General features: G+C 31.2%; 1 protein-coding gene across 1 annotated transcript; it reads right to left on the minus strand.

Moving 5' to 3' along the window:
* Positions 1-1,973: 1,973 nt before the first annotated feature.
* On the minus strand, positions 1,974-16,922 carry LOC124943756. The gene is made up of 11 exons (XM_047484228.1): positions 16,837-16,922; positions 16,620-16,689; positions 16,403-16,524; positions 16,200-16,307; positions 15,889-16,116; positions 15,761-15,797; positions 3,664-3,810; positions 3,080-3,221; positions 2,875-2,992; positions 2,416-2,542; positions 1,974-2,327 (listed from the first exon to the last, which is right to left on the minus strand). Exons 1-11 carry the CDS (start codon positions 16,920-16,922, stop codon positions 1,974-1,976), a joined length of 1,539 nt encoding a protein of 512 aa, XP_047340184.1.
* Between the last annotated feature and the right edge of the window lie 6,763 nt (positions 16,923-23,685).

A 23,685-nucleotide genomic window follows, 5' to 3' on the forward strand; every position in this document is an offset into this window, starting at 1 on the left:
ATTTTAGATTGTGTTTAATGTTAAAATGTTGAAGAATGTGTTTGATGATAAAGAGAAGTGTATATGAACGTTTATATAGGATTATCCTATTTATTTGTGTAATGTTTGATCATATGGATTGAGAAATGTTTTAAGGATATCAAATGTGTTAAATTAATGTTGTTCAACGTTATTAGAAAGTGAGAAACCAAATAATTTAACAATCTGTCATGTTGTAAAACCGAAAGTTAATTATATAACTTTCGGGATTATGTTTTACTCTCGGTTTTGACCCATTTTTCACCAATGTCATTTATATTTGATTTTATTTGGGATGATATCTTTTTTTTTAAATAATTTCTGTGCAAAAAAGACTTACATTCATAATATTGAAAATATAAGTTTATAGGTTCTCCTCATATTCATAACATGATTATATCTTATTAGTTAAACTAAGTACGTAGTTTATTACTCAATCAAAATAGAATAAAAACTTGAGAAATTTTAAATAAAGATATTCAATTATATTTATGTTGTTACACAAAACAGTTAGAAAAGATGGTATACAAAAAATAGAAAAGGAAAAGCGAAACAGCAATTTCTATCTTAACATTCATCTCATCCATACTGTTCTGAAATTCATTGTTCTTCCTAAATTCCTCATTTCTAACCTCTTGATCCATTCGTTCCTTCTTCCTCTCTTCAATTTGATCACAAACCCACTTCAAATCTTCAATCTTCTCATCAATCTCAGCCGAAAAACGATCAATTTTCAGCTCCAACTCCTCAAATTTCTTCATTATTCCAAATCAATCTCAGCCGAAAAACCCTTTTGCAATTCCAAACGAGAAAGAACAACGTGAAGCCTGATCAATTCGGACACGAGGGTGGCGTTATTTGATTCCAGAGAAGCTTTGGACTTTAGGAGATAGTCGATTTGACGGCGGAGTTGGATTAGTTCGGCGGCGCTCTGGTTGTTGGAAAATACCTGTTCTTCATCCATTGTTTCGTTTGTCCTGTTTTGTTTACTTTGGTTTGGATTTATGTTTAGGGTTTGAGAAGTTGAGAAGGAAGGAATTTTGTGGAATTCGAAGGGATTAGTTAAGACTTTCATACAAAGACGTGACTTTTCAAACCAAATTTAATATCAAACTTTGGACAAATCGAATTTATTATAATTTTATTTTATTAAATTGATTTTAAACTATTTAGTTAGTTAAACCGCTTAAACACCCAAAATTTAAAAAGTAGTGTTTAAATAATACAAGAGCGAAAATAGAACTTGATAATTAATTTATTATAATTATTAGTTCACACTTTTAAAGTAAAATAATGAGACGGTACATAAACATAAATATAAAGATTTGTTAATATAGTATTAGTATAATAAAAATTTAATCTCAAAATTGTTATAATTGATTCTTAATGTAATGTTTAATAAAAACAAAATTCTTAGTATAATGAAGCTGTGTTTTAGGGAACATTTTTTTTTTAATTGAGTAGATCTTATAATTCATTATATTATTCATATAAAAGTATAACCTTATCTATACATTTTTCGTAAATTAGGCTAGTGTAACTTATTAATGACATTAGTATTATATTTTTGTTCATAAAATGTGTTAGGACCTTATTCATAATATTGTTATGTGTTCATATACATTACAATATTACAATAGATACTACTTGTTATTGATTTATATATATATATATATATATGTATGCGTCGTTTAATCGAACTGATTAAACTGATCAAACTTCAACGATTAAATTGTAACTTTTTTTCAATATCGACCACTTGCACATTACTTTCATTAGTTTCATGTTAGCAAGATGAAAATATAATAAGAAGTAAATATAAAAAGAAGTAAATATATCTTAAGTTATGATTTAGGGTTAAGCTATGAGTAAATTATATGACAATTTAGATGAAGCTAATTAAGTTAAACAAAATAATTTATAAATTTCAATAATCTCTACAATTATGGCGTTCTTCATCGCCTGGAAGGGGCTTCGAGACGAATATAATCATACATGAGCCCATTGAATGGAGTTCTTCCTCTAGTTTGTGTTAGATAAATGACATTTTTTCCCGTGTATAATTGACTTCCCCAAAAGGAAATACTATAGAGCCTATATAGTCCATGATCATTATGTCTTGCAATCACATTTTCTGTTCCAATTAAACCGGTTGTGAAAAGTGGCAGCTTTTCATATCTATTCACTCGCACCTGCAACTCAGCCACAGATGCCCCAGCTATTGCCAATTGAAGAGTGTACATCCCGTCCTTCTCAATGTGTTCTAGTCGAAACACAATTTGCCACGTGGTTCCTTCAAACACATTTTTCTACGAATTTCTTTGTAAAAGAACCAAAAATTACTTCGTGGTTAATTGTAACTCATAAATTTAGTTGTGAAATAAAAGCTAGATATACAATATAGCACATTGTAACTTGAGCAAATAACCAATGTTTGGTGTGGTCACTCGATCCGACAATATAGACAAGATCTCGACGAGGATATATCTGACTATATCGGTACCATAGCCCGTATTGTCTAAATCTGCATATAAAACAAACAAGCCGATTTTCTTATAAATAATCATGTTTTCTAACATTTGAAATTGGAGTTGAAGATGAGTTTAGATGGAAAATAACAAAAAATCCCATAAATACATGTATAATTATATTATGTTTAAAAAGATGAACTCATTTAGATCAACATTCTTGACAAAAGAAAGTTTTTCTACATAAATTTATCTTCTTTTTATCATTCAAAATCGTCTATAGATCTAAGTATTATCTTTAAACGAAGGTTTGTAAAAGTATGGAATTAAAATAAAAGGATAGATGCCTCACTTCTCGAAACTTTTGAAGATGTAGTTAGAATAGTACGGATCAGAATTAGGTATGTAAAATTCTTGAGAACTACGATCTGGATAACCAATCTCCCATAAAGTCACTCCGACTCTTGGAGGCTTGAACAAAAGGTGGTTCAACCGTGTTGTAAATTCTATAATCAAACATAGTTAAATCAAAACCGCCACAAAAGCAAATAAATAGTTATTCTGAAAATCAATTATTGACAAACATATATTACCTGGTGAAATGGTAACAATATAATCATATTTGTAATCCCCAATCAATCCAGGGACCCAAGCAAATAAGTTGTAATTTCCAGGTCTAACACCTTTAATAACAAAATTCCCTTTATTATCTGCTTTCGTCCAAAATTGATACCACTGCAAGAAAAGTAAATAAAAATCAAATAAAATGAACAAATAATTCAAATTAAATAAGAATATTAGTTTATAAAAAAACCTTGCTTTCATATTGCCATGAACCAGCCTTCCCTGGTGCAGCCAATCCCACATAAGCATAGGCACCTTGTAGAAATTTTAAACTAATAATATGTTCAAAAAAAATATAATAATGTTAGCACATCTTTATAATGTATCTATTTATAAACTATAAATTAAATTTTATAGTTGACCTACCCGTCTTAAACATTTAATTTTCCGATTAAAACTCCTCGTTGATTCGAGTGAGGGAAATCCGACGAAAGTGGAAAGTTGTATGGCCAACTTAGTGTTTCTTTATACAGCTAAGAAAAAAAAATTAAAAATTCAAAAGTTAAGGCAATAAAATGGTAAAAATATGAAAATGAATTAATAATATATATACCTGTAACTTTGCATCCTCCCACATTGGCCAGGTTTTCTTATTGGAGTTAAGATAGATAAAAACAGGACCAAAAACCTTTTTCCATGGTTCTTTGTTTTCAAAGTACATGGCTAGAGGCAATCCAGCATAATGAGTGCTTACAAACATCTAACAAAAGCAAAATACATCAAATTATAACTAGACAATAATTATATTATTTAACTTTGGAAACACTTTCTGAAAATTTTAAGTTTGAACCAAAAAAGATTTGTAAATGTTATGGGAAAACTTTTTTATTCTTTTTCGATGTTAATTTAAGCCTAAAATATAATTTGATTGAACATGTACTTGTACATTTAATAATTATATTCTATTCAGACTCAAATTTAGCTCCAAAAAGTATTTTAGATAGATAACACGAGAAATCAAAGACTCGATTAAACTCACAGAGAGCGATGTAGGGCCACAATGGGATGTGAGGTCTCGCTTCAGAGGTCCTCCAGTTTGAAACTCGTCACTCGGTGTGATTATCCAAAGCCCTATATTTTCTTTTCTACTTATCCATCCATGAACTTTATTATCTTTATTGTCGGAAGCGTATTGATACTTGTCATCGACCTATAATTAAGTTATAATATATATTTAGACAAATCCAACTAAGAACAACATATTAAAACATATTAAAAGTAAATTATTCATTCCACTTACCTCTCCATTTTCCAATCGAACAGCTTCTGGGTAGTTAAGAGTCTCACCATTTCACTAGTAAAAAAAGGAGCTTTACCGACGGTTTTTCCCGAAGGTTTTGTAAACCTCTCCTAAATACTCCCGAGAGGAACAAATCCTTCGGGATTAAAAATAGATTCCGAGTGGGGTGTAAAACCTTCGGGTTTATTAATTATTACCGAAAGTTCTACAAAGAACTTTCGGTTTTTACCTTCCCAAAAAACCCAAAAAAATTCTAAGTGTTGGGTGTGGGTTATTTGCGAAGGTTTTAGGAAAAACCTTCGGTTTTGAAATCCCTTGGTTTTTTAATTGCGAAGGTTATTCAAAGACCCTTCGGTTTTGCCTTTTTTGAAAATTTCATTTCCGAAAGTTGTACAAAGAACCTTCGGTTTTGCTCATTAAAAAAAATCAAATTTTTGGAAATGGTTTTTCCGAAGGTTTTATAATAAACCCTCGGTTTTGACTAATAACAAAACCGAAAGTTTTATGAAAACCTTCGGCCTCGACCTCTATAAATACAAACCCTAACCCTTCTCTTTTTCATTCCGCTTCTCTCCTTTCTCTCTCTTCCGCCTCCGCCGCCGCCTGCCTCTTCCAAGCCAGCCACGGGTTCTTCTCCTCTCTTCAGGTAATTTGTTTGATTTGTTTTTTTTGTTTTGTTTATTGTAAGATTTAGATTTTTCTTAAGTTTGTATATATATATATTATAGATCTAGATTTATGTTAGTTTACGTTATTTTGTTTGATGAATATATATATATATACATATATCTGAAATGCATTTAGGATATGGGTGATGATTCGACATGGAAGAGACTTCGGCGTACACCGGAGAAACTGCATCCGTGTTACCAGAATCTGATAACACAATCAGAAATTGCGGCACGTGAGGAAGAGGTCAGAAAGATGACGCTGGAAATGGAACAAATCCGACTAAGGGATGCCGAAAGAGGTCGTTTGCTGAGTGAAATCAAAGCGGACCGGGCCGAAATGTCTCAGAGATTAGAGAATCTCGAACAGGAACTTGTCTTGTTGAGGAGTCGACTGAATCAACCACCCCCTCCTTCCACCCCATCTAATAATTAATTTGTAGATTTATTATGGATTTATGACAGTTATGTTTTAATATTTATGAATTATTGTTATTATGTTTGTTTTGTTTGGTTTAATATGTTTTATTAAATAATTATGTTTTGTTGACTTTTCACCTTTTTTTTTAAAAAAAACCGCATCGCCAAAACCGAGGGGTTTATTTTAAAACCTTCGGTTTTGACCAATTTTTTTTAAAATATTGAGGTAAAAACCTTAGGTTTTCAAATAAACCCTCGGTTTTGACCTTACATTAAAAATTTCAGATTTTTTTCTAAGTATGGGGAAGGCTAAAAACCGAAGGTTTTCAAATAAACCTTCGGTTTTGACCTTACATTAAAAATTTCAGATTTTTTTCTAAGTATGGGGAAGGCTAAAAACCGAAGGTTTTCAAATAAACCTTCGGTTTTGACCTTACATAAAAAAATTCAGATTTTTTTCTAAGTATGGGGAAGGGTAAAAACCGAAGGTTTTCAAATATAAAACCTTCGGTTTTGACCTTACATTAAAATTTCAGATTTTTTTCTAAGTATGGGGAAGGGTAAAAACCGAAGGTTTTCAAATATAAAACCCTCGGTTTTGACCTTACATTAAAAATTTCAGATTTTTTTCTAAGTATGGGGAAGGGTAAAAACCGAAGGTTTTCAAATAAACCTTCGGTTTTGACCTTACATTAAAAATTTCAGATTTTTTTCTAAGTATGGGGAAGGGTAAAAACCGAAGGTTTTGAAATAAACCTTCGGTTTTGACCTTACATTAAAAATTTCAGATTTTTTTCTAAGTATGGGGAAGGGTAAAAACCGAAGGTTTTCAAATAAACCTTCGGTTTTGACCTTACATTAAAAATTTCAGATTTTTTTCTAAGTATGGGGAAGGGTAAAAACCGAAGGTTTTCAAATAAACCTTCGGTTTTGACCTTACATTAAAAATTTCAGATTTTTTTCTAAGTACGGGGAAGGCTAAAAACCGAAGGTTTTCAAATAAACCTTCGGTTTTGACCTTACATAAAAAAATTCAGATTTTTTTCTAAGTATGGGGAAGGGTAAAAACCGAAGGTTTTCAAATAAACCTTCGGTTTTGACCTTACATTAAAAATTCAGATTTTTTTCTAAGTATGGGGAAGGGTAAAAACCGAAGGTTTTCAAATAAACCTTCGGTTTTGACCTTACATTAAAAATTCAGATTTTTTTCTAAGTATGGGGAAGTGTAAAAACCGAAGGTTTTCAAATAAACCCTCGGTTTTAACAATTCCCCAAAAACTTCTGATCAAGGTGAAGACCGAGAGATATATTTAAAACCTTCGCAAATACACATCAAAAACGAAAGTTAATTTTATAACTTTCGGTTTTAACACTACCTAGTTTGTTCAATTATTTTGTTTTTAACCCACTAATCTTAACTTCTAACTAATATAATCATTTTCGTGTTCTATTTTAAAAATTAATATTGTGTTTCATGTTCAAATATTTATGATTGTGTTTGATTATTATAGAGAAGTCTATATGAATGTTCATGTATGTTTGATTATCTTATGAATGTAGGTAATGTTTGATCATATGGATTGTGCAATTTTTTAAAGACATCAAATGTGGTAAATTAATATTGTTATAGGTCATTAGAATGTGAAAAACCAAAGAATTTAACAATTTGTCAAGTGCTAATTCCGAAAGTTATATAATTAACTTTCGGAAATAACCATCAAAACCGAAAGTTTTCTATAAACTTTCGGATTTTACATTTTTCAAGAACGAGGGTTTTAAATAAACCCTTCGGTTTTGATGTATATTTCCGAAAGTTAATTATATAACTTTCGGAATTAGCACTTGACAAATTGTTAAATTCTTTGGTTTTCTACCTTCCAATCTAGACTCCTAAGTAATATAATCAAGTGTGTGTTTTTATTTTAAAAATTTAAATTGTCTTTAATGTTAAAATGTTTATGAATGTGTTTGATTATATATAGAAGTGTATATGAATGTTTTATGTTTAATCCTATGTATTTGTGTAATGTTTGATCATATGGATTGAGAAATGTTTTAAGGATATCAAATGTGTTAAATTAATGTTGTTCAACGTTATTAGAAAGTGAGAATCCAAATAATTTAACAAGTTCTCATGTTGTAAAACCGAAAGTTAAATATATAACTTTCGGAAATATGCATAAAAAACGAAAGATTTACCAAAGCCTCTCGTTTTTGTGTATTTAAATTTAATTGTAAAAATGTACTTAAACATTACAAACCGAGAGTTATATTAAAACTCTCGGAATTTGAACATCAAAAACCGAGAGTTATAGCAAAACTCTCGGTTTTTGAATATAATAAAAACCGAGAGTTTTCATATAACTCTCGGTTTTTATTATATTCAAAAACCGAGAGTTTTGCTATAACTCTCGGTAACCAAGTATTTAATTAAAAAAAACCCTCTCTTTCTCTTTTTCCCGTTTCTTCTCCGCTTTCTTCCTCTCCAGCCGCGCGCCCTCTCCAGCCAATCCTCTTCTCCAGCGCCGCCAAGACTCCGTCCGGTAGAAGAAGACGACGTCGCCCGTAGAAGACTACGCCGCCAAGACCCCGCCCCTGTTGAAGCCTCGAAGACTCCCTCCGGTTGAAGATCTGACTCTCTCCGGTTGAAGAACTGCCGCCGCACCTCCGCCGCTCTCAGCCGTGCCTCCGCCGTCCACCTGATTGAAGGTAAGTTTCTTAATTTAGTGTTAGTTTTTAGTATTTGTTAGATGTAGGGTTAGTTTTTAGGATTTGTTAGATTTAGGGTTAGTTATATCTGAAGCCTGCCAAGTGTTTGACAAAATGTCTGTGAGAGCATTTGGTTATGTATATGTTAGATTCATGTTATATATGTTATATTTGGTTTGTAATTGTTAGATTTAGGTTGAATTATGTTAGATTTTGTTTAGATTGTTATTTATTAGTTTAGATTGGCTTGATTTTGGTTATTTTGAGGTTTGATTTTGGTTTGATTAATGTGAAAAATTGGTTTACATTGGATTTGATTTAGGTTTGGTTAATTGCTTTGATTGATGTTTATTGATTTTGATTTAGGTTTGGTTAGTAGGTTTGATTGATGTTTATTGATTTTGATTTAGGTTTGGTTATTAGGTTTGATTAATGTACAAAATTGGTTTATATTGAGTTTGTTTTTAGGTTTGGATATTTGGTTTCATTGATATTTATTGAGATTATGTTAGAATTGAATTGTTTGGATTAGATTGGGATTTTGGTTATTAGATTTGGTTTGAAATTGTTTGATTAATGTTAGATTTAGGTTATATGTTCAATATTTTGGTTAGATTTGGTTTTTATATAGGTTTGTTAGATTATATTTTGTTTGGTCTATGATTTAGTTTGAACTTTGGTGGATTTATGTCAAATTTAAGTTTGACATTATGGTTTGATTTTGTCTGATTTTGGATTAGGACCGTACGTCTCTTGAAGATCGCCGAGGTTATTCCACCTTCAGCTGCCTCCTCCACCGTCGCCGCCACAACTGCTGAAAAAGGTCAGTTTTTAAGGATTTTCATGTTGTTAGGATTATATTGGATTTTAGGTATGAATTGAATTGTTTGAATTAGATTTTATTATGTTAGATTTGGTTTATGTATGAATAAATTAGATTTTAAGTTAGAATTGCATTGTTTGCACTATATTGAATTTTAGGTATGAATTGGTTATTTGAATTAGGCAAGATTGAAGAATGCCGTGCTAGATTGGTTAAATTAGGTTAGATTAGATTTGAAATGTTTATTCTGAAAAATTGTTTGTTTAGGTGGAATTTGGCTTGGATAATGTTAGATTATGTTTGAAATGTATATGAATGACATATTAATGTTTCTTTAGGTGAAATTTGGCTTGGATAATGTTAGATATTGTTGAAATGTATATGAATGAAATATTGTTTGTTTAGGTTGAATTGGGCTTCGATAATGTTAGATGAAATTGATTATTGGTTGGATAATGATAGATTAGATATAAATTATGTTAGCATTATGTAAGCCTAATTAATTTAAACAAATTTAAGTTAATAATAATGCGGGTTGTTTTCCATTTTATTAGAAATATGGAAGTACCCGATAAAAGCTGGATGACCTTACGTCGAGATCATCCAGATTACGAGGAAGGTGTTGACAAATTCCTCGAGTATGCTGTTAGGAATACATCCCGACAAACCGTGAAATGTCCCTGCGTGAAATGCTTGAACACGCCGTTTATGGAAATAGACGAAGTGAAGACTCACCTCATCGTTTATGGAATAAATATTCATTATGAGTATTGGTATTTTCATGGAGAAAAGAGACGCACTACTCAAGTGGTTAATGAAGATGTCGATGAAGATGCCGATGACTACGATGATGATGACGACGATGATCAGTCGGAGGATGCTGTGCCGGAATTCAACGATCCGAGACCGGAGATGAATAATACAGTTAATGAACAGGTCAACGAAGAACGATATATGCACGAATTTATAAACGATATGTTCCCAAACGTTAATGACGGCCCGAATAACGATGAACCAGTCGAAGATGCGCATAGATTTTATAAATTGCTTGATGATTCCAAACGACCATTGTATGACGGTGCTCGAATAACGAAATCATCGGCACTACTGAAACTACTTCACATAAAAAATGTATGTCAATGGACGAATTCTTCGTTCGATATGTTGCTGCGTCTGCTTAAAGACTACATATTACCGATTGACGCTGAATTGCCAAACTCGTACTACGAAAGTAAAAAATTCATTACTGATATCGGGCTAAAATATGACAAGATAGACGCATGTAAGAACAACTGTATGCTATTTTGGAAGGACGACATAAATGAAGATTCTTGCAGAGTTTGCGGTCTTTCAAGATGGAAAGTCGACCAAACAAGTGGGACAGTTCGGGAGAAGCAAAACGGGAAATTCATTCCAAAAAAGGTGTTGAGATATTTCCCTTTAATACCAAGACTGCAAAGACTATACATGTCCTCAAAAACGGCTCCAATGATGAGATGGCATAAAGAAGGAAGAGTTGATAGTGATACGTTGAGACATCCCGCTGATTCCTTAACATGGAAGACGTTTGATGAAAATTATACAGATTTTGCTTCAGAATCTCGAAACGTAAGACTGGGTTTATCAAGCGATGGGTTTCAGCCATTTGCAAATGGGAAAAAATCATACAGTGTTTGGCCGGTTATTCTCGTTCCTTATAATGTGTCACCCACGACTTGTATGGATTCTAGCAATTTCATCTTATCTATGTTAATTCCGGGTCCAAAGAGTCCGGGAGATGCAATTGACATATTTCTCCAGCCATTGATCGAAGAGTTGCATGAACTGTGGCAAACAGGTGTGAAAACGTTTGATGCACACACCTCGCAATACTTTAACATGCGAGCGGCGTTGTTGTGGACCATTAACGACTTTCCCGCATACGCGAATTTATCAGGCTGGAGTACGAAAGGTAAATTTGCTTGTCCTTGTTGTAACAACGACACGGTATCCCTTCGATTGGTTCATGGTTCCAAACAATGTTACTTGGGTCACAGACGTTTCCTTCCACCGAAGCACAAATACAGAAGGGATAAAGAGTCGTTTGATGGTCGAACTGATTATAGGAATCCCCCTAGATTGTTAACGGGGCAAGAAAGTTATGAGCAAGCACGAGACCTAGAAGACATTATTCTTAGTGCGGATATGAGCAAGAGAACCAAGATATATCATGAAACGCGGGGAGACAATTGGAACAAACTTAGCATTTTCTTCCGTCTACCTTATTGGAAATCGCTATTATTGAGACATAATTTGGATGTGATGCATATTGAGAAAAATATCTGTGATAGCGTGTTGGGAACAATAATGAATGTGAAAGAGAAGACTAAGGATGGTCCTAAAGCTCGTAAAGACTTAGAACTCTTAGGCATAAAATCATGGTTACATCCTATAAATGATGAAGGAGTTGTTCATTATCCAGAAGCGCCTTTCACTTTGACATCCGAAAATAAAATACGTCTTTGTAACTTCTGGAAAGATCTCAAGTTGCCTGATGGGTTTTGCTCAAATATCGGGGGTTGTGTAAATTTGGAAGAGAAAAAACTTTCGGGATTAAAGAGTCACGATTGTCACATCTTGTTGGAATATTTATTCCTTTAGCAACTCGTGGATTGCTTCCAGAGTATGTGTATGATGCGTTAGTAAATTTGTCTCGTTTCTTTCGGTTGTTGTGCTTCAAAGAGTTGATTCAAGAGGACCTGGAACAATTGTACATGGATATTACATTGACACTTTGCAAATTTGAAATGATTTTTCCGCCGTCAATCTTCGACATCATGATGCATCTCCCGGTTCACTTGTCATTTGAGGCTTTGCTTGGAGGACCTGTTCAGTATCGATGGATGTATCCCTTTGAACATTACATGGGTACAATGAAAAGATATTTGTGGAATAATAACCACCCCGAAGCCTCTATAAGCGAGAACTATCTTGTTAACGAAAGTATTAGCTTATGTGCCAGGTATATGGAGGAACAAGATCAAGAAAATGCACAACCTGAAATCTCGGGGATTTCAATATTCGCATCATTGGAAGACCTATCCAACGGAAAAGTATACAACTTGGATTATATAGATCGAGTGACAGCCCATTCTTACATTTTGAAAAATTGTCCCGAAGCAGAACCTTTTTACATGTAAGTTTCAAAGTTGCTGTTACTAATTAGCATTAAAGAGTGTTACTAATTAGCATTCGATCTATTTGCAGAGATTATAACAACGAGTCAAGTGGAGAAACGTTTGCCGCATATTTCAAACATCGAGTGAGTAAATTACAAACCATATATCCTAACTCTTTTTATTCATATTAACAACTTCATTTCGGATACATATATAGGTCGCCCATTTAACAGAAATGAACGACATATCAAGAGACCTCAAGATCTTAGGAGAAGGTCCAAGTATGTACTCGTCTATGTATGTTTGGTGTAAAGTAAACGGATTCAAATTCTGTACAGAAAAACACGACGAAGGTTTGACAACTCAAAATAGTGGGGTGGTTGTTGAGGGGTACAACGGATCTGAAACTATGTCATACTACGGAGTTTTGACGGATATAATCGAATTACAATATTATTCTCACAAACGAGTTGTTTTATTCAAATGTAAGTGGTTTGATACACACTCGGGGGAACTAGGAGTGAAAGTGGACAAATATGGCTTCGTAAGTGTAAATGTAAACCGAATTTTGAAAACCCAAAGTCAAGACCCGTATATATTGGCGAGTCAAGCAAAACAAGTATTCTACGCCCCTGATATGTCAGCCCGACCCGGTTGGAAGATTGTGACAAAAATAAAACCGCGGTTTACAAACATATAGTTCAGATTAATTAATTAGGTAGATTTAATAATGTTTTTAACTTTATATTCATTTTTATTACTACTTTATTTCAATTATTCACTCAATTTTATTAATGATGTGAATTAAGAATGTCAGAAGGTCCTAAAAAAACTTGGAAGAGTATGAGGAAGACACCCAAGAAATTGGATAAGAGTTACCAAAACCTACTTGCCCAATCCGAGTTGTTAAAGCAACGAGGATCGTCTTCGAGAGACCAACCACCGATTCCTGTGGTCCCGATAGCTACTGCGCCTCCCCGAACATACGAGACTGAAGACGATATTGATGACTTCGCAGAGTATATAGAGAGCACATTCGCTGATAACCTGCCTACCGATGAGGCTGAAGACGAGGGTCTTGAGGAGCCTATCGAGGAGCAGGATGACGAGGAGGAGCACGGGACCACTCCCGACCCATCATCGACAGATATTTCGTTTACAAATTAGTTAGTGTTTCAATTGATTGACATATTTAATTAAGATTTTGATAATTTTGAAGAATCTTCTGCCCGTAAAAGACGGGGGAAGAACAAGAATATTGCGCTGTCTAAGAGGCTAGCGGGGACGAGGATCCCTCTAACGTTTAGAGAGAAGGATGGGAGGCCAGGCGGTACAGACGTGGGAAGGACAAGGTGGTCTAGACATGTGGGGTCGATTATCCGGGACCCCGCAGCCGTCTCACACCGTCTTCTCAAGTGGAAGGCTTTAAGTGCAGACCAATTGGATTCACTGTGGACTGCTATCAAGGTAATACTTATAACTTGATTAATATACATTACGTCATTAAATAATTATTTGTAACATTTGGATGTTATTTTTTTCAGGATCCGTTCGAAGCGACTAATGGCGACATTGAGTATTTTCGAAAGACCGGGTTGGGACACGCCAATCAGATATGGGATAGATGGCGGTCGGATTTGAACAAGAATTATATCCGCGTCCACAAAGGAGACGAGGCGGCGGTACTGGCTAATCCTCCACCGGACTACGATCGAGATGATTGGGAGTTTGTGTGTCGCAACCATTTCTTCACAGAAACGTTTAAGGTACGGTTTCATAATTCAAATAAAAGTTGATATTAATTAATCTAACTTAATTTGTTATTTCAAATACAGAGACACAGTACTACAAATATGAAGAATCGGAAGAATCTAAAATTCCCGCATCGAACGGGAAGTAGACCGTTTGCACAAATTGAAGACGAGTTGGTAAGTACATTATTTGTAATAACTTAATATGTAGATTGTTATTAATTATATAAATCATTTATTTCAACAGGCGATTGAAATGGGACGGCCACCGTCTGTAATTGAAGTATTCAAGAGGACCCGTACACCAAAACCGACACAAGAAAACCCAACACCCGTCCCGGACGAACACGTGCAAGAGAAAATTGTAAGTGAATTGAATAAGTCTAGTTTTTTATTATAGAAATGATATTTTATTTGAATTGTGCAGGTTGAGATGGAAGAGGTTGTTAGTAACGAACCGGGAATATCGGATTTTGAATTGACGGAGAGGGTGTTCGGACAACAAAAACACGGGGTAGTGTTCGGAATGGGATCAGGCGTCCGGCCCACACACTTTCGTGAGGATCGTCGTAGTGGAAACAGTTCACAGCGAAACAGTGAGCGATTGTTAGAAGAGAATCAAATAATGAAGCTCAAGCTGGAAGAACTGGAGAAGAGAGATGAAGAAAGAAGGCAGAAAATGGAAGAATTGCAATCGGAAAAGCAAGAAATTGTGGAAAGAATGGAGAGGGAGAAGTTAGAGCTTACCGAAAAAATGGAGAGGGAGAAGTCAGAGATTACCGAGAAAATGGAGAGGGAGAAGTCAGAGATGAACGCGAGAATGGAGAGAATCGAATTATATATGAGGCAACAACCACCACCTCCCCCCACAAGCTAAGGTTGTTTCGATTCAAAACATGTTTTCATTATAGGTTGAATTTATAACAGATTGTTCGGAATATTAGTTTGGTTTCGAATTTTGTAATGTTCACGATCAATTAATGTGATCGTTTAATGTATGCTGCATTTCTTTTATCATTAATATATTGGTTTGGCTGAACAGGTTTTGGTTAGGTTTGGTTGCGAGCAAAATAATCCGCACATTTTTAAAAATTTAGAGGAAAAAACCGAAAGTATTAGAGAAATCTCTCGGTTTTTCTCTTTTTGGAAAAAACGAGAGATATTAGAAACCTCTCGGTTTTAAGCCAAAGAGAAAACCGAGAGTTATATGACAAACCCTCGGTTTTTATCCTAAAGAGGAAAACCGAGAGTTATTTACAAAACTTTCGGTTTTCCTCTTCGGGTAAAAACCGAGAGTTTTAATATAACTTTCGGTTTTCTTGAAAAGGAGAAAACCGAGAGTTATATGACAAAACTCTCGGTTTTACAAGAAGAGGAAAACCGAGAGTTATTTACAAAACTTTCGGTTTTAACCGAAGAGGAAAACCGAAAGTTTTGTAAATAACTCTCGGTTTTCCTCTTCGGGTAAAACCGAAAGTTCTTTGCAAAACCCTCGGTTTTTCCACAGAGAAAAACCGAAAGTTATTTGTAAAAAGAGGTAAACCGAAAGGTCTTTATAAAACCCTCAGTTTTTCCACAAATGAGGAAAACCGAGAGGTCTTTGTAAAACCCTCGGTTTTTCCAAAAGAGAAAAAACCGAAAGTTCTTGTAAAACCATCGGTTTTTCCACAAAGAGAAAAACCCGAAAGTTTTCATATAACTTTCGGTTTTTCTCCTTTTCAAAGTCCCGACAGTGTCAATACCGAGGGATGGCGAGGGTTACTAAAACCTTCGGTAAGGTGTCTTCACCGAAAGTTATAGGGTCAAAACCGAGAGTTTTAACTCTCGGTTTTGACCCCTTTTTCACCAGTGATTTGCTCGGTCCTTATTACTCGGCATTACCTTTTGTATTTCATCCGAAATGGCCATGTAATCAAACCTAGAAATTTTTTACAAATATATGTCGATTTTAACAAAATTGTTCCCTCAATTTGATTTCAAATAAAATAAAATTTAAGGCCACAACTTACAAGTCTTCCCTAAGCTTAAATACGATCCTAATCTGGTCAATCCTTGACGCGGGGAAATAGTTTTTGCGCTCGAATATTCCGTAGGCATAGAATCCAGAACTTCCGCTATGCATAATAAATCTCTTATCGATGTTTAAAGGAGCTCCGCTCAATTTCCATGTCCTACTAAAGGAAATCCCTACTTGGTTTTCATTTTGCACAATGACCTTAAAATGTGTACCATCAGCCCTGAAATTTAATTTGATTAAATGGTTCAATTCAAATGTAATTAACTGCCTATAAATATTAATAATATTAATAATAATAATAACCTATCAATTGGTACTGAATGTGTTGCTTCAATGTCAATATTTGATTCTTCAGTATCATAAAACATAGATTTCTCATCACCGTCACCATTCCAAACAACATCCCAATATCTAACAATTAAGAATTATATGTATCTGTACTTAGAAAATGTAGGATAAAAATGTATTAATTTATTAATAATAAGATTAAAAATAATTAGTAATACCCTCTATTGTCCTCTTTGTTAAGAGTATCTAGTATATTTTCGATTCTACCATATCTAATGGCTGTAACATCGCCTTGAGGGTTTGAAAATGTGACGCTCACTATACCGTTAGACATTATCACCTGAAAATTATATTTAATTATGTATTATTTCAATTAAGGATCATAAGTTAAGCTTAAAACAATAAAAGAAAATATTTGTGTTCATCAATAGCAACCTCATTAGGATATACTAGTAACTTCACGGGTGAGACAGCAAGAGCTTCAGTTTCATTCCGCAAAATTCCTCTGCAAATATTTAATTTCATAAATAAGAATAATAACCCAATTTAATTAATAGGTTATTAATTACTAAAATAAATTCTCCAAGTTTCAATCATTAAACATTTATCATAATAAGCACTCAAAAAATGATAGAATTTACTAATGAATTACCGAGTGTAATTAGATAAAGAACCACCATGGATGATGAAGAACAATTGGGCAAGAATTATCAGCCTCCATGTGCATGGATTCTTCATTTGAAGAAGGGAGATTAAAAAAATTATTTTGAATAAAAACTAGACCATATTATATTATATATATATATAACTTGATCAAGTGTAGGTCAACAATTAAAAAAATAATATATTTGGAGTATATTCTCAATGAATCTATAACTAGATTGTGTCTATATTTAAAAAATAATATTTTCTTTATTTTTCATTGAACAAAAAATTAAATTATATATTAGTAAATTTGACTAATCTTATCAATTTTCAACCTATTTTATATTTGAAGTATAGTTGACCATTTAAATTGAATCAAATCTCATATGCCTCATATATGGCTGAATATAGCTAGAATATTGATAATAGGCAGAGCCGACCCTGGGGTAAGCCCGGCAGGCAGGGCCGGCCCTAGGGTAAGTCCGAGGGCTAGGGTAGCCATTTAATAAAATAAAGAAGAGATGTTTAGTATTTTGTAATCATAAAATGGTTTAGTTTAGTGATTTTGGGTGAAATTTTAAGTTTATCCTCAGGTCATGAGTTCCAACCTTACCAAAACTTACTTTTTTATTATTTTTTTAGCGGTCAAAATTCACGTTTTTTAGGGGCAGTTTAAAAATCGGGATCGACTCTGTATATAGGATCATATATAAGTTGTTGATAAAGTATATATATATTATGAAGTTCATGTTTAGAATATGGTGAATTTAGCCTGAAACATTACACAAGGGTTAAACAGGAATTTAATTTACTTGATTACTAATGGTAAAACCTTGATAAGTTGATATAGAACTATTTGACTGAATTGTAAAATATAAATAGTCAAAAACATGTTTATTTAAATGAGTAAATAGTAGATATATATATTAAAAAAAAGTAAAATATATAAATATTTTATATGCCTATAATATTAAATATATATATATATATATATATATATATATATACTTTTAAATAGTATATATACCTATAAATACAGGATAAAAAGTCACTAATAAATAAATTTATTTTAAGAATTCAAATTTAAAAAAGTAAAAATAAAAAGGTTATATTAATTTTAAACATGGCAATATATATATATATATATATATATATATATATATATATATATATATATATATATATATATATATATATTACATTGAATAATGTAAGTAAAAATATAATATACAATCTCTATAAATTTATGTATTAATAGTAGTTGTGACAAAAAGATAAACGTAACATTTTAAAAGAAAATTTAAAATATGCTCTTAAAGTGGAAGGTTAAGAATAGTGAATTGTTGTATTTGTTTTTAACTGAATGTTACTAAAAAAAAGATAACTCTTAAACTTAGTTAAGAAAATAAAAATAATTAATAAATTTTCATTTAGAATATTACAAAATAAATAAATAAAAAGAACTATTGCCAAAATTGTTAAAATTAGTAAAAACAAATTGTGAATATTTTTTATTTACATAGAATTTTCACCTGATTTTTGCAAAAGATCATTATGCTCTTTCAAAACTTAAATGTTTAGTCGCAATATTCACTATTGTTAAAATTCTAAATTATCTAATTATTTTTGTAATTTTTTAATTTTTTTATTATTGAGTGTGACATTTTTATTTGTGAGACAAAAGTTATTAATGTTTACATCTTCTATAATTAAATGAATTTCCCTTCTAAAAAAAATGACAATAATGATCATAAAAGCAATGAAGACTGAATATACATTAAAGAATTGGAAGAAAAATAATGAGATGACCACTTGAAAAGGTAAAACACCTTAAAACAATACCATAAAGTAATTAGGTATATTTGCAATGGATCAAATCATGAATCAAAGGATTATAATTTATAATTTTTTTTTTTTATAAATCCTTATTCATTTTCAAAATAATGAACATTAGGAATTCCATAAATTCTCTCGGCTGTTTCAGGGTCAGTCTTTCCTTAGGCTGTAACAGTTATTTGACTGATGGTAGAAGTTAGAAGATGGGATATACATTTTTATTGATTTTTTTTAAAATCAATTGATAACTCTAGTTTCAAATAAAAATTATATTATCGTTTAGATTATTAATTCATGACAAAATTTAATTGTTTTTACACAATTACTTTTAAAAAGCTGTCAAAGTATTATAAAAATAATTTAAAATAATCTTACCCGATATACATTAAAATCAATTGACAACTCTAGTTTCAAATAAAAATTATATTATCGTTTAGATTATTAATTTATGACAAAATTTAATTGTTTTTACACAATTACTTTTAAAGGTTGTGAAAGTATTATAAAAAAAATTAAAATAATCTTTTATTTTAAAACAATGTCAACATGCATGCAAACTGAGGTTAATTTATTGAGTCACTCCAGTCCATATTGTCGCACGTACTAAACTATGGGATTTTATATGACTATCATTTTATGTATAGGTGAAAAACGGGTAAATTCAACCCGTATTACCCAACTCATATTTAATCCAAATTAAATTTACCCAACACGTAACCAGGGACGGACTCAGGATTTCAAACTGGGGTGGGCTTGAAAAAAATTTAAGGTGTGCTTAAAATAATAACGAGAAAATTTTGGAAAAAAACAAGTATATAAAAGTAAAGTTTTACCATTTTTTTAATAATTGAATAAAAAAACAATGAGTTATATTAAAATTTTTTAAGAAATTAAGGGTAATGTCAATTTCTACCGTAAAAATAAATAAATAAATAAATAAACTTTTTTTTTGGGGGTGGGAGCCCCTACATAGATTCGTCCCTAACCCAACCCATATTATTTATTAATATGGGTTGGGTTAGGTATGGGTTGAGTAACCCAAATTATTTTTTTTATTTTTTCATCTAACATGTATTTTGACTCATTTAACACATTTTTATCTATTTAACACGTTTTTTTATGTTTTCCACATTTTTCACGTTTTGACACGTTTTTCACATTTTTGACACGTTTAATACGTTTTTCACATGTTTAACACGTTGAACACGTTTATGGCACGTTTAACACATTTTTGACACGCTGAACACGTTTTGATACGTTTAACACGTTCTTGACATGTTGAACACATTTGACACGTTTTTCACGAATATGACACATTTTGACACGTTTTTCATATTTTTGGCACGTTTAACACGTTTTTTTTACATTTTTGACATGTTGAACACGTTTTGACACGTTGAACATGTTTTTGACACGTTAAACACGTTTTTGGCACGTTTAACACATTTTTGACACGTTGAACACATTTTCATGTTTTTCATGTTTTTGGCATGTTTAACATGTTTTTAACACGTTTTTCACGATTATGACACAATTTGATATGTTTTTTTATGTTTTTGACACGTTTAACACGTTTTGACACATTTAATATGTTTTCAAGTTTTTCACATTTTTGACACGTTTAACACATTTTTAACATGTTTAACACATTTTCACATGTTTTTTTTACGTTTTTGACACGTTTAATACTTTTTGACACGTTTAACACGTTTTCACACGTTTTTTACGTTTTTGGCACGATTAACACGTTTTGACACGTTTTCCATACTTCTAGCACGTTTTGACACGTATAACATGTTTTTGACACATTTAACATGTTTCACATATTTTTGACACATTTAATATGTTTTTCAAACATTTAACGTGCCAAAATGTGAAAAATGTGTTAAACGTGCCAAAAATATGAAAACGTGTTAAACATGTAAAAAACATGTTAAACATGTAAAAAAACGTGTTAAATATATCAAAAACGTGCCAAAACGTGTTAAAAGTTATCAAGATGTGTTAACGTGCAAAAAAATTTTAAACATGTCAAAAATATGTTAAATGTGCAAAAATGTGTTAGATATTCCAAAAACGTGCCTAAAACGTGCCAAAAATGTGAAAAACATGTTAAACGTATTAAAACATGTTAAATGTGCTAAAAATGTGTTAAATGAGCCAAAAATGTGTTAAACGTGTTCAACATGTCAAAACGAGTTCAACAGATCAAGAACGTGTTAAACTTGGCAAAAATGTGAAAAACGTGTTAACGTGTGAAAAACTTGTCAAATATGTCAAAAATATGTTAAACATGCAAAAAAAACGTGAAAACATGTTAAATCAATGAAAAACGTGTTTAATGTGTGAAAAACGTGAAAATATGTTAAACTTATGAAAACGTGTTAAACGTGTGAAACATATCAAAAACATGTTAAACGTGTCAAAAACGTGTCAAAAACGTGAAAACCATGTTAAAATGTCAAAAACGTGTTAAACGTGCCAAAAACGTGAAAACCATGTTAAACTTGTCAAAAACGTGTTAACGTGTTATATACGTCAAAAACGTGTTAAATATATCAAAAACGTGAAAACGTATTAAACGTATTATACACGTCAAAAATGTGTTAAACGTGATAAAAACATCAAAAATATGTTATTAGTGTGAAAACGTGTTAAACATGATCAAAAACGTGTTAAACGGGCCAAAAACGTGAAAACGTGTGAAAAACGTGTTAAACGTGATAAAAACGTGAAAAACGTGTTAAACGTGTGAAAATTTGTTATTAGTGTGAAAATGTGTTAGTTATATCAAAAACGTGTTAAACGTGTTAAACGTTTGAAAAACGTATTATAAGTGTGAAAACGTGTTAAAAATGTTGAAAACGTGTTAAACGTGTGAAAAACGTGTTAAATATGTCAAAAACGTGTTCGACTTAAAGTTGGAATATGATTAGTTTATATTAAATTAATAATAGAGAATTAAATTAAATTTATATAATTTGGGTAACCATAACCCAACCCAAATTAAACTCAACTCATATTCAACCCAACTCATACTCAACCTAACCTAATCCAACCCAAATTAACTAACCCAAATTAATATTTTGGGTTAGGGTTAGGTTTGGATAAACCCAAATTATGCTCGCCCCTAATTTTATGTCTATTTTATTATTATTTTTTTTCTTGCACATTAATTTCAAATGATAATTAGAAGATTGGACCATTAATATTATAAATGTATTCAAAATATAAAATTTATTTATGTGTTATAAACTTTGACATATTTATATTTTTTAATAAAATAATATAGTTTTAATTTATTTGAATCTATTTTTTTTCTATTTAATTATAATTATTCAATTATGTAATTTGTATTTTTATTTTATTTATTTGATCTTATAATATTTATTGATTTAATTAGATATTTATTAAATAATTTTTTAACATGTGATGTTTTGATCATTAATTTTAAATCAAAAAAAGTATATCTTATTAAATTATAATATAAAGTGACGTTTATTTTTTATCAAAATTATAATTATTTGATTAATTTTTGCAATGTAATCTTTTCATTATTTATTATTATTTCTACAAAAGTATTCCAGTTTACAAGTAAAAATGTACCATTAAAATAAAAAAACAGTACAAATTAACAAAGTCTTTTAGAACTATCAATATTGATAATATTCCTTTGACCGGGCCGGTCTACCAACATCAGCGGCACCCATCATTATAGATTAATAAAAATAAAATTACAAGAGTTAATATATAAAGAAAGAAATACATATATATATATATAAATAATAATAATAATAATAATAATAATATGACAAAATCTTCCTATAAAAGTAATTATAAAATGTATTATATATATATATATATGATGGGAAATAAAATACACAAATTAAATATACGATAGATAAAAATTTATAGGTATATATAATATGAGAGAAAATAAAATATAATATTAGTAGGAAGAAAAATTAATATATATAGATTTTAGGTGAGAAATATTTAATATTGGTTTTTAAAATATTTATTTTTGAAATAAATAAAAATATATAAAAATAATTATTTTATTATAAAATTACAAAATTTATTTGTGAGACACTATGAAAAAAATTTCTATTTTTTAATCAAAAATATAATATATATATATATATATATATAAAGAGAGAGAAAATAAAATATAAATTAATTATTAATTGAGAATTTTGATAGAAATCTTCAAAAGTTTATTTTAACAATAATGTTATTGCCATTTTATGTTGAAATCAATGGAAAAAACATAAATCATTCTTTGCTTGATAAATCAAAGTTCTTAAGTTCAATGTATTAACTTGGTCTAAATAGGAATAATAACGGTGTTTATGAAACTGAAAATTTTTCAAGAGTTGTTATTAGGCATATCCCTAGCAGGGGGAGCAACCAATGGAGCTGGAGCCCGAGCAAGAGGAGGAGATGGAAGGGGAATCGTCGAAGTTGGTGGGGGGCAGACATGATCAATGGCTAAACTCATGAACTCTGGATTTGGGCTCGGATGCCTACATTGCTCATGTTGCCATTTCAAACTGTGTATATATTTATATTAATGTAATTAGAATGATAAATTGAAACATAAAACCTAATCTAATATTAGAATCATGTTTATAGCTAGTACATACCTTTGACTCATTAAAGTTTTAATTCTTTCTGAACTTATGTCAGGAAAAGTGAGCTTGTCAATGAAAACCGGGTTAGCTTCTACAAGCTTCTTGAGCTTTATCATCAACTTCTTGCGAGATGCACTCGTGTCTCCATACGCAGACAACGCCTTGTTTTCCCTGCACACGTGTAATCATTAGTTTCTCGACTCATTCTTGATTTAAGATGTTGTCATGTAATTGTGTTCCTCAATAGAGTTAGCTCTAATACAAATTGAAAATTATGTAAAAATAGTATACAAGAACCATAATTGAGCAAGAAACAAATTTGTAGGATAATATATATTTATATATCTTTGAAAGTAATAATATAATAGAATTACATTGGATGTTAA

Source organism: Impatiens glandulifera, chromosome 6 (assembly GCF_907164915.1).
Source record: "Impatiens glandulifera chromosome 6, dImpGla2.1, whole genome shotgun sequence".
Classification (NCBI taxonomy): domain Eukaryota; kingdom Viridiplantae; phylum Streptophyta; class Magnoliopsida; order Ericales; family Balsaminaceae; genus Impatiens; species Impatiens glandulifera.